The sequence below is a fragment of the Globicephala melas genome, chromosome 1, assembly GCF_963455315.2.
Source record: "Globicephala melas chromosome 1, mGloMel1.2, whole genome shotgun sequence".
Classification (NCBI taxonomy): domain Eukaryota; kingdom Metazoa; phylum Chordata; class Mammalia; order Artiodactyla; family Delphinidae; genus Globicephala; species Globicephala melas.
In genome coordinates, this window is record NC_083314.1 from 155,474,486 (window position 1) to 155,489,046 (window position 14,561).

The window sequence follows — 14,561 nt, forward strand, 5'->3', positions numbered from 1 at the left end:
TATTTCAAGATAGGTAAAAACGCAACGAAATGCAAAAAAAAAAAATTTGTGCAGTGTGTGGAGAAGGTGCCGTGACTGATCGAATGTGTCAAAAGTGGTTTGCGAGGTTTCGTGCTGGAGATTTCTCGGTGGACGAGCCTCCACAGTCGTGTAGACCAGTTGAAGTTGACAGCGATCAAATCGAGACATTAATTGAGAACAATCAACGTTATACCACGCAGGAGATAGCCGACATACTCAAAATATCCAAATCAAGCGTTGAAAATCATCTGCACCAGCTTGGATATGTTCATCGCTTTGATGTTTGGGCTTCATATAAGTTAAGCGAAATAAACCTTCTTGATCATATTTCCACATGCGATTCTCTACTTAAATGTAATGAAAAGTTCCATTTTTAAAACAAATTGTGACGGGCGATGAAAAGTGGATACTGTACGAGAACGTGGAATGGAAGAGATCGTGGGGCAAGTGAAATGAACCACCACCAACCACACCAAAGGCCGGTCTTCAGCCAAAGAAGGTGATGTTGTGTATATGGTGGGATTGGAGAGGAGTCCTCTATTAAGAGCTCCTTTCAGAAAACCAAACGATTAATTCCAACAAGTACTGCTCCCAATTAGACCAACTGAAAGCAGCACTCGATGAGAAAAGTGTACAGAATTAGTCAACAGAAAACGCGTAAGCTTCCGTCAGGATGACACAAGGCCGCGTGTTTCCTTGACGACCAGGCAAAACTGTTATAGCTTGGATGGGAAGTTCTGATTCATCCACCATATTCACCAGACATTGCACCTTCAGATTTCCATTTATTTTGGTCTTTACAAAATTCTCTTAATGGAAAAAATTTCAATTCCCTGGAAGACTGTAAAAGGCACCTGGAACAGTTCTTTGCTCAAAAAGATAAAATGTTTTGGGAAGATGGAATTATGAAGTTGCCTGAAAAATGGCAGAAGGTAGTGGAACAAAAGGGCGAATACATTTTTCAATAAGAGGTTCTTGGTGAAAATGAAAAATGTGTCTTTTATTTTTACTTAAAAACCGAAGGCACTTTTTGGCCAACCCAGTACTAGCACTTGGTTCCTCTAGGGTAATAAACATATATCTACTAGGTAACAAATGACAGACAAATTTTGTCAAATTAAAGACAAAGAACATCAATATGCACTGGCAATTTTTAATGTTTCACTTGTGCAGAGCTGAAATTTGTATTTAAAGGCACGGAAGGAAGGAAAGGCAGTTATCACAGCATGAATTCACAGATGAAAGATGCTGGATCAAATCATAGCACTGTTCCTCTTCAGCCTTAGGAAAATAAATAATACGGTACTAAACTAGATGTTTATTTTTATTATATTTCCATGTAAAGACATCACCCAAATATCAGCTGAGCAAAAGACTTCCTGGCCAGATACCAAGCACGCACAGTTGATCCCACTTTGGAATAAATGCCCAGAAGGTACACATCACCAGCGGGTGGGAGCTCTAGGCACAAAGTTGGGTCTCATTCAGAAAGTGGACAGAGATTTGAATCAGTCAAACATGCAGCTTCAAAAACTGGAAATCTTTCATGACATTTGTTTTGAAAATAAAACTTGTCAGCATATCAAGAACTATAATTTTCTAAAATGGAATCAGGCCTGATTAAATAGCACTTAAGACTTACTGACAAAACTTAGAAAAATAAAAACGAAAACTCTTCTGTCCTTGAAAGAGATAGAAAATTATATTTTTTCCCTGTAACATCATAAGAGAATCATCAGTATTTCAATCTTACATCTCTTAAAATGTCATTTCTTCTTCTTTCCACATTCTCCCACTTTTAAAATAGCAAAGCCTGTTCAACATGGCAATTTTTGCTAAGTAAAAGGATGCACTATTTATTGAATACAAGAGTATGAATGAGAAAAAGCTGAATGTTTAGAAAAATACTCGTTTACCCCTAATGGGATCATACCCACCAGGTGGAAAGAAAGAGAAAGACTTTCTTAAAAACAAAAACAAAACCCAGTGATTTAAAACATTCTGTACATAATTCCTAATTTCAAAGCATTATTAGAAACTCCTGAACAGTGTATAGCAAGAGAGGGAACAGAGAAATTTGATAGAACAGGAGAGAGCATATTTCTAACTACTTTCATTTACAAAACATCAGCCTTACCAATTATTAGCTTTCTTCCTTATTTAAAACATTGATTGGCCAGCTTAAATCATAACAGCATGAAAGTAAAAATAAGTCTCAACTTAGGTATGAGCACAGTGATTCAGGACCACTGTTTCTGTCTTACAGAGAGGATTCAGAGGTGTGTTCCCTTTTAAACATATGCCCCCAGACGCCTTATATGCAGGTTCCATATAAGCATGTAAATAAAACAAGTTCTGTATTTTCTCAAGTGATTTTACAAGTTGACGGTAAACTAGATTTTAAAGATAAAACTAAGCCTTTAAAAACATTAAGCCTCAAAATTTCATCCAGTGTTTTCTTTAAGAAATGGATTATTAAAATCATTTTTGAAATGAGATATTAAATGTATTTAAATCTTGGCTTTTCCATACTTAATAATTTTTCTTAAAAAAAAAAAAGTTTAAAAACATCAAGAGCCAGAACATGCTGCCAGGACAGAAATCATCAGAAACGTCTTCAGTTGCAGACCCTGGGCAACTCAGTCTTGTTTTGAATTTTTCAAAGCCTGGAGTCTCTCTAGTAGCGGAGGATGAGAATAATGCCACATAGAGAACAACCAGTCAGAAACAGGGAAACCCAAGTTATCTTTGTTTAGTTTGATTAAAGCAGAATATAAGTCTTTAGCCTTCCCAAGTTTCTTGGCAAACGCATCAGCTTGAAATTCAAATCTGCGGCTTAGGACTGTTAGGCAAAAAGAAAGAACCTGAAAAAGTAAATAAAAGTGTTTTAACCACTGCTCCCCTCTTTGTTGTCACTAAAGGTTTCATGAGCCAAAACTGTAGAGGAAGTTTGGCTCAGGATAAGAGAAACAGCAGGCCAAAAGAAAGATCACTCATATTTAGGGGACCTAGGGTGGGGGAATTATTAAAAATTGAGCCTTTTACCCAGCAAGCCAACAGACCAGAAACAGATATATGTCCAAAGGAATGTCAGTCTTAAAGAAATACTAACATTTGAGAACCTGCCATGTGCTGGGCACTGAATTGACACTTTACATATTCTCCAACAATCCTACAAGGTAATTACTCTTACTCCTGTTTTACGGATGAGGAAGGTGTATCTCAGAGAGATGAGATAACTTGCTTGTAGTCACACTGCTAGAAGGTGGCAGTGCTGAAATTCTTGATGATTCCAAAGCCCATGGACACTACCTTCCTCAGATACAGGTAAGATGTGGTGATTTATATTCAGACTCTTCTTTTTCTTTTTTAAAAAAATTCTTGCTCACTTATCCACCTTTAAATGATAACTGAGAACATTCTAATATATATATATGTGTGTGTACACGCACACACACACGTATATATATATTATAGCCACTAATGACAATCTCAAAATAGAATTTTCTAAAGTGTTCTGAGTTATGGTAGCTTCATCAGAATAAATGTTCAGTCCCTGAAGGTGACAACTACGAAGAGGACAAATTTCATCCGAAAATATAAATTTTGAGGGAAAAGTAATTTATTTGCATATTGAAGTATTACAGGTTGAATGACATGATGTCTATTTCTTACTTTAAAATATGTCAGCAATAAAAAAAAAAGTTTAAAAAGTCTCTCCTCTGTACCTCTTATTGCCACTAGCAGATATAGAGTTTCAACATAAAGTCTGGGAGTTCCTGATACCTTCTTAGATATGTTCAAAGCTAATATCTGAATTCTACCTGAAATTTCTTTCCAAATCTTGAATGTACTTTTTGGGACAGACTCATTAACTAGTATCTATCTATCTATCTATCTATGTATCTATCTATGTATCTATCTCCTGATTTCAAGTGTCCCAGGCTAACTGTTCCTTGAATCTCACTGTAAGACATAAATAGAAACATAAGCAGATATAACCTATACCTACCTACTCTGCTGTAGGTTTCCAAGCTCTTCTTGATGGGGCAATTTCCCCATTTTCTGGGAAAATATGTCTTTCCTATAATGACCTCTTAAATGCTGACATTAAACATAAGATTTTCTGTTTAAATACTTAGTCTTTTTGAAATGAATCTCCTGGGCTCACCAAAGTTTTTACAACAGTTGCTAATATCTCGCATTTCAAATTACTCTAATACCCCACATTTACTTAGACATTTTTTGAAGTGAACGCAACTACTCAATATAAGGAGACAAAGACAAAAACTGAGAGGCCAAATTAGATGCCCAAAGGAGAACCACTAACGTTACTGGTGCCTTCCTTAGAGGACACTTAGTCAAAATCTAGTAACTTTTACTTAATGAGTTTATCTGATTTCCCAGTCTATGATTGGTTGAAGAAGAAAATTATAAACAGATAATGACCATAACAGAAAGTTACACTGATATTAGCAAGGATTATCAGCCTGACAGTGAGCGAAGAGATAAGAAAATTAGTTAAACAAATAAATAAACAAACAAACAGCATAACTGCTTAAAGAGCAAAGCAGTCTGGGGCATTTCATATACATAACTCAGTGTCCTTAAGGCATTCCTGAATTGTGACTGAAGACAGAAATGACAATTACCACTATAAGGTGTTCTATAACCTCTTTAAGAAGTAACAGTCTATATACAGCATTTTATACTCTCAGCAAAAGGTAAAATAAAAAATTAAAACATTTAGAGTTTAAAGATAATAAATCTCAGTTCTCTGAAAATGAATGTAGATTCTGAGGACAACGCTATACAAACATGATCTATTCCTCTCCATTTTTCTTTGCTGGTGCCTTACACCCCAGCCCACCCCCACCTTTTACGGAGAAAGTTAAAACCTTGACTCTACAACCTGTCCCAAGAAAGAATTCTTCTGAATGGAGACATCTCGAGATCCCCGATACTATTTCTTGGCTTAATGTGGAAGTCTAATCAATTAGTATCAGGACATGTTGCCATCACTGGATTTATTCATATACAGTCTCATTAATCTATGTCTTATCACATATACGGAGTCCCCCTACTGAGTGGTTCTTAAACTACACTTATCATAAAACACCCAATTCTGATTCAGAGGGTGTGGGGTGGGATGCTAAGGCTACTATGAATCAGGTGGTCAGGGAATACAATCAGAGGAACACTGTCATACAGCCTCCCTTATCCAGTCATACTTACACTCAATTATATTTGCTTTGTCCCTTCACACACAGAAGGTTTTCACCCAAGCACTGGTGAATATGTGGTTTAGGACATAGCATTCCGATAGTTAATCTCCATCTACCAAGTCTCTAGGTACCTGTTATATCAAGGTTTTCACCACTAAAGTCTAATTCTCCACTTTTTTTTTTCCCCTAACAGTATGCAAGCACTTATTATTTGGGATTGGGTTTTTCTGCTACTTTCTTATACTAGCTAGTAAATCAAGCGACTAAAACTTTGTTTCATCTGCTTGTTAAAACTATAGTTTTGTTCTGTTTTTTCACTACCCTAAAGGTTCTAGATTTGAAATAGACAAGGGCATATGTGAGATAATTTTAAAGAGTATACGTTACCTCATTGTAAGGTGAAAAAATAAACTGGAAGATGATCAATAGTCCAATTAGAGTGGGTTGGCTGTCATAAAAACCAAATGCAACAAAAAGCTCCTTTCGACCAATTAATACAGCAAACAAGAAAAAACACAGGAAAGAATTCATCTAGAAAGAAGGATACAAAATTTCTAAGTTATTTCTAAGCTGATTTCACTGTGGGATCAATAGAACAAGACATCATGATGTGATTTTAAGAATGATGTTAGTGTAATCACAGAAAAAGTTATTTAGGTAGTTTTATAGTTTTACTTTTATTCTAGAAGGAGAGAGGGCCTGAGCTGAGGATATATACACTAATTCATGTTAGTGGACAAATAATGGTTTAGCTGGATGACTAGGACCTTGGAACAAACTAGTGGATGGCTAACAAGAAGATCTGGAAAGGGGTATGTGGTAAAACTTCCAAAATTAGCCCAGAGTATGATAATACTTAGGTCTAACGTGAATGTTCACCAAAAGCGTTCCACGGTAGAGAAGGCCCTCTCAATGATCAGGTGGAGAAGATATCTGCTCTGCAGATGTTAGCCAGCTTCTTTCCTTAGCCACTCTAGGACTTGGTCAAGGGCTCATGAACAGAGTGGCCATGGTGATAGGGATGGAATCAATGCATTAATCAGCAACACAGACATCCCCCCACTGGCTCTTGCTGAGTGTACAATTTTTCAGAAGAGGCAATCAACCCCGGCCCTGATGAGGTACCTCAGGGACCAGTCCACCACCCTCATGGTAGGCTGATTCTATTGGACCCCTTCCTTCATGAAAGCAGCAGTGATTTTCCTTATTAAACTGAATAACTTACATTAAACTTGGATTTGGACTTATTTAATGTCTTACTCACTGCCATGTATCCGTACAACATAGCTTCCCGCCAAGGAATTCATTTTTATACCTATAGATGTAAGGCAACAGGAAGGTACGTACAGGGGTACACAAGTCTTCCCATACAATCCATCACCCAGAACCAGCTGGCCTTTTAGAAAGGTACAAAGACCCATTTAAGTCTCAGTTGAGGCCATATATGCTCAGAACCAGTCAACAAAACACAGTGCTACTTCACTTAGAGCCTTAAAACTGTGGTCACTCTGCTGGTTTAGTGGTATTAATACCCAGAAGCGGAATATTACAGAAATTGTTATGTGCTTTATATTTACTACCTTTTCCAATTTTTTTTCCTATGGGTATAGAATGACTTTTTTCCGCTCCAGGGAAGCCCCTATAATGACTTTTTTAAAAGAGAAAAAATGTTCTTTAAAAAGTATTTTAGGGCTTCCCCGGTGGCGCAGTGGTTGAGAGTCCGCCTGCCGATGCAGGGGACACAGGTTCGTGCCCCGGTCTGGGAAGATCCCACATGCCGCGGAGCGGCTGGGCCCGTGAGCCATGGCCGCTGAGCCTGCGCGTCTGGAGCCTGTGCTCCGCAACGGGAGAGGCCGCAACAGTCAGAGGCCCGCGTACCGCAAAAAAAAAAAAAAAAAAAAGTATTTTAATACCCAAGTTATCTGGGCTCACTCCTTTTGATCTTCACAGCTCCTTAGCCGAGTGACTCAGGAGGTGGTGACGATGACGATGATGATAACAATAAATACTTCTATAGTACTTACCATATTCCAGGTACTACTCCAAATTCTTTACGTATATTAACTCATTTAATTGTTACATCAGTCCTATGAGATATCATCACTCAATAAGGGAATGGAGGCAGAGAGAGGCTCAGGAACTTGCCTGAGGTCACACAGGTAGTAAGTCAGGGAGCCGTGATGTGAAGCCTGGCTACAGAGTCTGTATTAACCTCTCTACTATATGAACTCTCATGCCTGCTATATTTATAATTTGACTATCCTGTCATAAAAAGAGAATTGTCACTCCAAACTTACCTGGCTAATAATGATATTTTTGACTGTGTGTCCCAACTTCCAGTGCCCCAGTTCATGGCCTAGCACAGCAAGCACTTCCTCATTTTTACATCCTTGTTTCTTATTCTGAATCGAAGAACAAATTGAAAATAAATTATCAACAAACTTCAAAAAGTTTATACCTTTTAACCCAGAAAGAGACCTTCTTAGATTCTAACTTAAGAAAACAATCGGACTTTTGTGCAGAACTGTTCATTCACTTAACAAAACATTCCCTGAACCACTCCACATTAAACACCGGGTTAAGCTTGAACACAGAATCATGAACAAGACAGACATATTCTGACTTCATGAGTCTACTTTAGATTAAAAAATATATAAATATTTATCAATAGGACAATAGTTAAATAAATCATGACACAGTCATGTGACAGCCATATTATAAACCCATTAGAAATTTTGCTTTCAAAGATTATGTTGCAACATGGGAAACTGCTCATGATAGTGCCAAATAACATTTATGTTATACATCCACTAGATGAATAGCCACTAGATGTTTTCAAAGATTATGTTCTGACATGGGAAAATGGCTCATTAGGTGAAGAAAGCAGGAAACAAAACTAAAAATATATAGTATGATTCCAATTATGAAAAAATGCAAATGTGTATGTAAAAATACACAAATATAGAAAACAGACTGAAAGTATATCGAAATGTCAACAATAGTTTTTCTATATGGTAGAATTACAGTGATGTTTATTTCATATCTTTCCTATTTTCCAAATTATCTGCTAATAAGGACATGTCACTTATGACCCCCAAAAACACCAGGAAATGCTCTTTAAAAAACTGAGACTTCCAAGCTAAGATGGCAGAGGGAACATTCACATCTAATTTTATTCCCTCTAAAAACTCCAGTAAAACTACAATCAAGAGTTGTTTTTTTTTAAGATATAAACCCACAAGGATAGGGAAAACAGGTGAGGTGGCAAGAGCAACAACATTTTGGAAGCAGGAAAGCAGACAGACAAATGATAATAGACTAGGCAGGCCAAAGGAAGTTACATCATAAGCTAGCAGTGGAGAAAAGAGAACCAGCCTGATTTACACTGGCTGAGAACACTGATTAACACTGACAGTCTTTAAAGGGCTCGAGAACTAACAGTACCAGGTAATTCTGGAACTGGGGAACAGGAGGTGGTGGCTGAAATAAGAATTGAGAGCTGTGTGAGAAATGGTTAAAGCTCCAGATTCCTTCTCCAACTCCACACCAAAAGGCAAGTGCTCCTCCTCGTTCTGGCAAAAGCCTGAAAGCTCATTCTCCCTGGATAGGGCAAAAGAATAGGACACTTCAACTGGGAGTTCGACATAGTTGAGGGCCTGGGTACACTAGCAACAGACCATGTATTTGCTTACCTAATGGTATGGTACACTGAACACTGAGAACTCCCTCTCCCAAACTAGTCCTCTCCCCATACCTGGCTCCCAGATAACTACCCACCAGGCAAAAGACTAGAAGAGTACTCCCTGGGAACTGACCATTCTACCAGGAAAGACCTGAAGATACTAACAGCAGGTATTCCTCAACTACAAGCACATCCAAGCCAAGCTACAGTGAAGCTCAAAGTTGATAAGCCTTATCTACAGGCTCAGAGATTCCAATCAGGTTTTCAGTCCCATTCCTTTACTAAGGAGTACACGAACAAGGATTATCAGGTATACAAGGTAAGTAAGCTGTTAAGATGGAAGACCAGATACAGAAAAAAATGCAGTATGGAAGAAACAGAAATTATAGAAGGAGAAAATTCAGAGATAAGATATTATATTCGTGGAAAAACAGAGGATAGTGTAAAAATGGGAAATTCAGAGAAAAATAAATCTTGGAAATTAAAGCTTAATAGAATGATTGGAAGGACTTCCCTGGTGGCACAGTGGTTAAGAATCCGCCTGCCAATGCAAGGGACACGGATTCGAGCCCTAGTCTGGGAAGATTTCACATGCTGTGGAGCAACTAAGCCTTTGCGCCACAACTAATGAGCCTACACTCTAGAGCCCGCGAGCCACAACTACTGAGCCCACGCGCCTAGAGCCCGTGCTCCGCAGCAAGAGAAGCCACCACAATGAGAAGCCCACGCACAGCAAGGAAGACCCAATGCAGCCAAAAATAAATAAATAAATTTATTTAAAAAAGAAAAAGGTTGGGAGATGATGGAATCTCCCAGAAAATAGAAGAAATAAAGAAATGGAAAAGCAGGAGAGAAAAGCTAAGAAAGTTCAATATAAGGAAGCCAACATTCAAATAATAGGAACTCTGAAAAGAGAGAATAAAAAAATGGAGAGGAGAAAATCATCAACAAAACAATTCCAGAAAGTTTCCTAGTACCAAAGAACCTCAACTTCCAAATTAAAAGGGCCCAATGCATACCCAGCACAATGGGTAAAAACAGACCCACTATGTTGTCCATTAGAAACTAATATAATATTGCAAATCAACTATACTTCAATTTAAAAACAAGGCTCACACCAAGGCATGTGAAATTTCAGAACACAGAGAAAGGAGCCAACAATTTCCTAGAAGCATAAAAATTAAGGTAACATACTAAGGATAAGTAAACTGAATGGTTTCAGACACCTCACCAGCAATGTTGAAATCAAGAAGACAATGGAGAGAGTTCCCTGGTGGCCTAATGGTTAGGATTCCGGGCTTTCACTGTTGCAGCCCAAGTTCTATCCCTGGTAGGGGAACTGAGATCCCACAAGCTGTGTGGTGCGGCCAAAAAATTAATTAATTAATTTTTTAAAATAAAGCAATTAAAAAAAAAAGACGATGGAACAATGCCTTCACGATCTTGAAGAAAAAGTATTTCCAATCTAGAAATCTAAACCCCAGTCAAAGTGACAGAAAAGAATGTGACAGAAAAGTGAAGGCATTTGGATGCCAGGACTCAAAAACTTTACTATGCAGTCTTTCTCAGGAAGGTACTGGATTGAGGATGTTCTTTACCAAAATGAAGGAGTAAATTAAGGAACAAAAAGTCATGGAATACAGAACACAGGAGACCCAATGTAGGAGAGAAGTGAAGGAAATCTCTAATGGTAAAGGGCAACCCCAGAATGACATCTATACACCAGCTAGAGAGCGTAACCCATCCAGATTTGAACAGTGTGACTCGAAAGAAAATCTGTTAAGGGCTGCCATGATCACACTCTCAGTCACCATACCATCTTTTTAACCTGATGAAACTAGTAGAAGATGTACACTATCAAGAGAACACAGCAAATCAACTTGGAATCAAGGATGAGCACAAGGGAAGTCCAGTATGAGAACTGAAGAGCAGGGCTTCAGAGAAACCACCCCAAAGAAAGAAAATAGAGATCTCTTTTGGGGTGTGGCAGGGATGAGGGGGACTAAAACTAATAAGGTTAATGATGCAATTAAACTTGTAGGAAATTATACTGAAGGACAGCAGAAGTTGTGAGAAGAATTAGCAAAAAGATAAAAGGAAAACTAAGCACACTTAAAAAAAAAGCAATTATTAAGCAAGAGGGAAAAAAGGTAAGGCATGCTCAGCAGTGAATAGGTACAACACTGTTTTACAATAATGTTTACAAAAATGTTTTGATACTGATTAAACCAAGAACTGTAACAGGACTATATTGGAAGAATTGAGGGAAGGGAGGAGCAGAGCGGATGTTAGGACAAGAGCTAAATCCTCATCTACCGTAAGTGAAAGTCAAGAGATAATAGTGTCAGGGACTTCGCTGGCGGCCCAGTGGTTAAGACTCTGTGCTTCCACTGCAGGGGGCGCGGGGTGGTTCCCTGGCTGGGGAAACTAAGATGTCACATGCCATGCGGTGCAGGAAAAAAAAAAAAAGAGAGAGATAGGGTCAATAAGTAATAGTACACATACAATATAGAAAATGATATGTGTAAATATCAGAAGAAGCTAAAAGAGTTGCAGTCTGTGGGGAAAGGGCCCTGGCAGCACGTGAGCAGCACAGAGAAGCGAGAAACATGAAACTGCTATATTTTATTATATGCTTTTTTTGTACTCTGAACTTCTAAACAGTATGTTTGTGTTACTTTAATAAAGTAAAATTTAATGTTAAAATTTATTGGAGTTCTGCTTCCCTAACTTTATGATAGCCTCTCAAACCAACATTACAAATATATATGTAAACACACACACACACATATACACACAAAAATATATACATACACATGCATACATATTTTTTTTTCCTTCAACACATATGAAGAATAGGCCAGGAAAGATTAAAAAAGTAACAACAAAGTTGCTAACATTTATTAAACAGTGACTATGTACCAGGTCCTCTGTGCTAAATACTGTATTATAACTCATTTATACATCATAATCACCATATTAGATAAGTACACTTATTACTGCCCTTTAAAGATGAGAAAATCTAGACAACTGATGGGAACATACTGTATAGCATAGGGGACTCTACCTAATGCACTGTGGTAACCTAAATGGGAGGGAGGTCCAAAAGGGAGGGGATATCTGTATGTGTATGGCTGATTCATTTTCTTGTGCAGTGGCGGCTAACACAACATTGTAAAGCAATTAATTAATAAAAATTAATTAAAAAAATAAAAATATAAAGATGAGAAAATCTAGGTACAGAGAAATTAACTAATTTTCCTATGGCCACACAGCCAATAAACAGAAAACCTGGGATGTGAAGCCAAGTAGTCTGATGCCAGAGACCTGTGCTTTCAACTTTCACACAGCTATAACTATAAAAGTAAATTATTCAACATTTATCTAATAAACAATTTTTTAGTCAACAGATATGTAATCATTTGCATATTATTATAGTACTGGTTTTAAAATAACTAAACATAGGGAATTCCCTGGTGGTCCAGTGGTTAGGACTCCATGCTTCCACTGCAGGGGGCACAGGTTCGATCCCTGGTCTGGGAACTAAGTTCCTGCACGCCGCATAAAAATAAATTAATTAAATAAAATAACTAAACCTAAATGGTAGGTGGTCATATGAATGATAAAATATAATGTTTACAAAGCCAAATAAAATTCTCACTGTTTATAAACTTTCCAGATTAAATTTAAATAGTGCCAAGACACAATGAACAATTTAATCTTATACACACACTCTCACATGTGCATACCCACATTCACTCACCAACACACACATACTCTGAAAAACATCTAAAAATGCTTAATAACCACGATGAAGAGTGGCCCCCGCTTGCCACAACTAGAGAAAGCCCTTGCACAGAAACGAAGACGCAACACAGCAAAAATAAATTAATTAATTAATAAACTCCTATCCCCAATATCTTTTAAAAAAAAACCCTGCTTAATAAGGTAAAACAAATATCTTTAAACATAGAGTTTAGTTTATTTTAAAGTAAGAAAAAGCCAAAGGTGAGGAGTTGAAATTAACATCCCTTGCCTAATCCCATGAAGGGGTATACTCTGAGTCAAAGAGTGAGCCAGAAAAAAAAAAAAAATGCTGGTGAAGTAGCCCAACTGTGTCAAGCTCATCTAAAGTGGAAAAAAAAGAAAAGTCTCCATTAAAATTCAAAAACATTATCTGCATGGTCCAGAAAACCCCAAGATGAGATATTAAAGTGCTTCTGGCTTGGTAGCACTGGGGCCAACTGATAGAAGCAAATACAAATCCTCTATTGAGGAATGTACCCTAAACTCAGACACTTCAAGATTCCCGAAGATTAAGATCATTGACCTATTATGAACTCACAATAAAAATTACCAAATACTTCAGAAAACAAGCCACAATGAGTAAGAGTTAGCAGAAACAATATGGAGCTAGCTGTATTAGCTCCTTAAGACTTCAGATACTGGAATTATCAGATACAGAATAAAAAGAAGCATGTTTTATACAAACAAGGGAACTAAAAACATGAGGAAGGAATAAGAGACTACCAGAAATGACTGATTTGAAAAAGAACCAATTAGAACTTTAAAACACAATGGACTGGTTAAAGAACAGATTAAATATAGCTGAAGGAAGAATCCATGAACTGGAGTGTAGAGCTGAAAAATTACAGAATGCAGCTCCAAGAGACAAATATAGAAGAGCGGTTAGCACCCATGGGAGACAGAATGAGATGGTATAACATTCATCTAATTGGAATTCCAGAAAGATAGACTAGGGAGAACGGGAAAGAAGGAATACTTTAGATAATGGCAAAGAATTTTTTAAACTTCAGGAAAGACATGAGTCCCTAGATTTAGGAACCACAGTATATCCCAAACAGGACTGGGATAAAGAAGTCCATACTTTCACAACACGAAAATCGAAGAGAAATCTTAAGAATAACCAGAAAGAACTAAAAAAAAAAAAAAAAACCAAAACAAACAAAAAAAACCCAATAAGCTCAGAGAAGAATTTTTTTTTGGCCATGCTGCAGGCAGGACCTTAGTTCCCCGACCAGGGATCGAACCCATGGCCCCTGCAGGGGAAGCACAGAGTCCTAAGCACTGGACCACCAGGGAATTCTCACAGAGCTGACTTTTGCAACAGGAACAAAGGAAATCAGAACAGAATAGAAAAAAATAAACAAATATTAGGATGCTAGGATAAATAGCGGTCAATCTTGAATTGATATCTAGAATGAGAGTGATATAAAAACAAAAACAGGGACAACTTCCCTGGTGGCACAGTGGTTAAAAATCCGCCTGCCAATGCAGGGGACATGGGTTCAAGCCCTGGTCGGGGAAGATCCCACATGCCGCGGAGCTACTAAGCCAGTGCGTCACGACTACAGAGCCTGCGCTCTAGGACCTGCGAGCCACAACTACTGAGCCTGCGTGCCACAACTACTGAAGCCCATGCACCTAGAGCCTGTGCTCCACAACAAGAGAAGCCACTGCAATGAGAAGGCCGCACACCACAACGGAGAGTAGCCCCCGCTCGCCGCAACTAGAGAAAGCCCACGCGCAGCAACGAAGACCTAACGCAGCCAATAAGTAAGTAAGTAAATAAATAAATAAATAAATAAAACAAAAACAACTTTCCAAAGAAA

At 37.9% G+C, this 14,561-nt stretch overlaps 1 protein-coding gene across 1 annotated transcript in view; it reads right to left on the minus strand.

Annotated features, from left to right (window-relative positions):
• ZMPSTE24 (zinc metallopeptidase STE24) overlaps nt 1–14,561 on the minus strand; it is a 48,941-nt gene continuing 34,380 nt past the window's right edge. Inside the window, exons 8-10 of the mRNA XM_030868036.2 lie at nt 7,544–7,648; nt 5,634–5,777; nt 1–2,885 (exon numbers count right to left, since the gene is read on the minus strand). Coding sequence (XP_030723896.1) covers nt 2,661–2,885; nt 5,634–5,777; nt 7,544–7,648 — 474 coding nt within the window. The 3' untranslated portion in view covers nt 1–2,660. The remainder of the gene's footprint in view (nt 2,886–5,633; nt 5,778–7,543; nt 7,649–14,561) is intronic.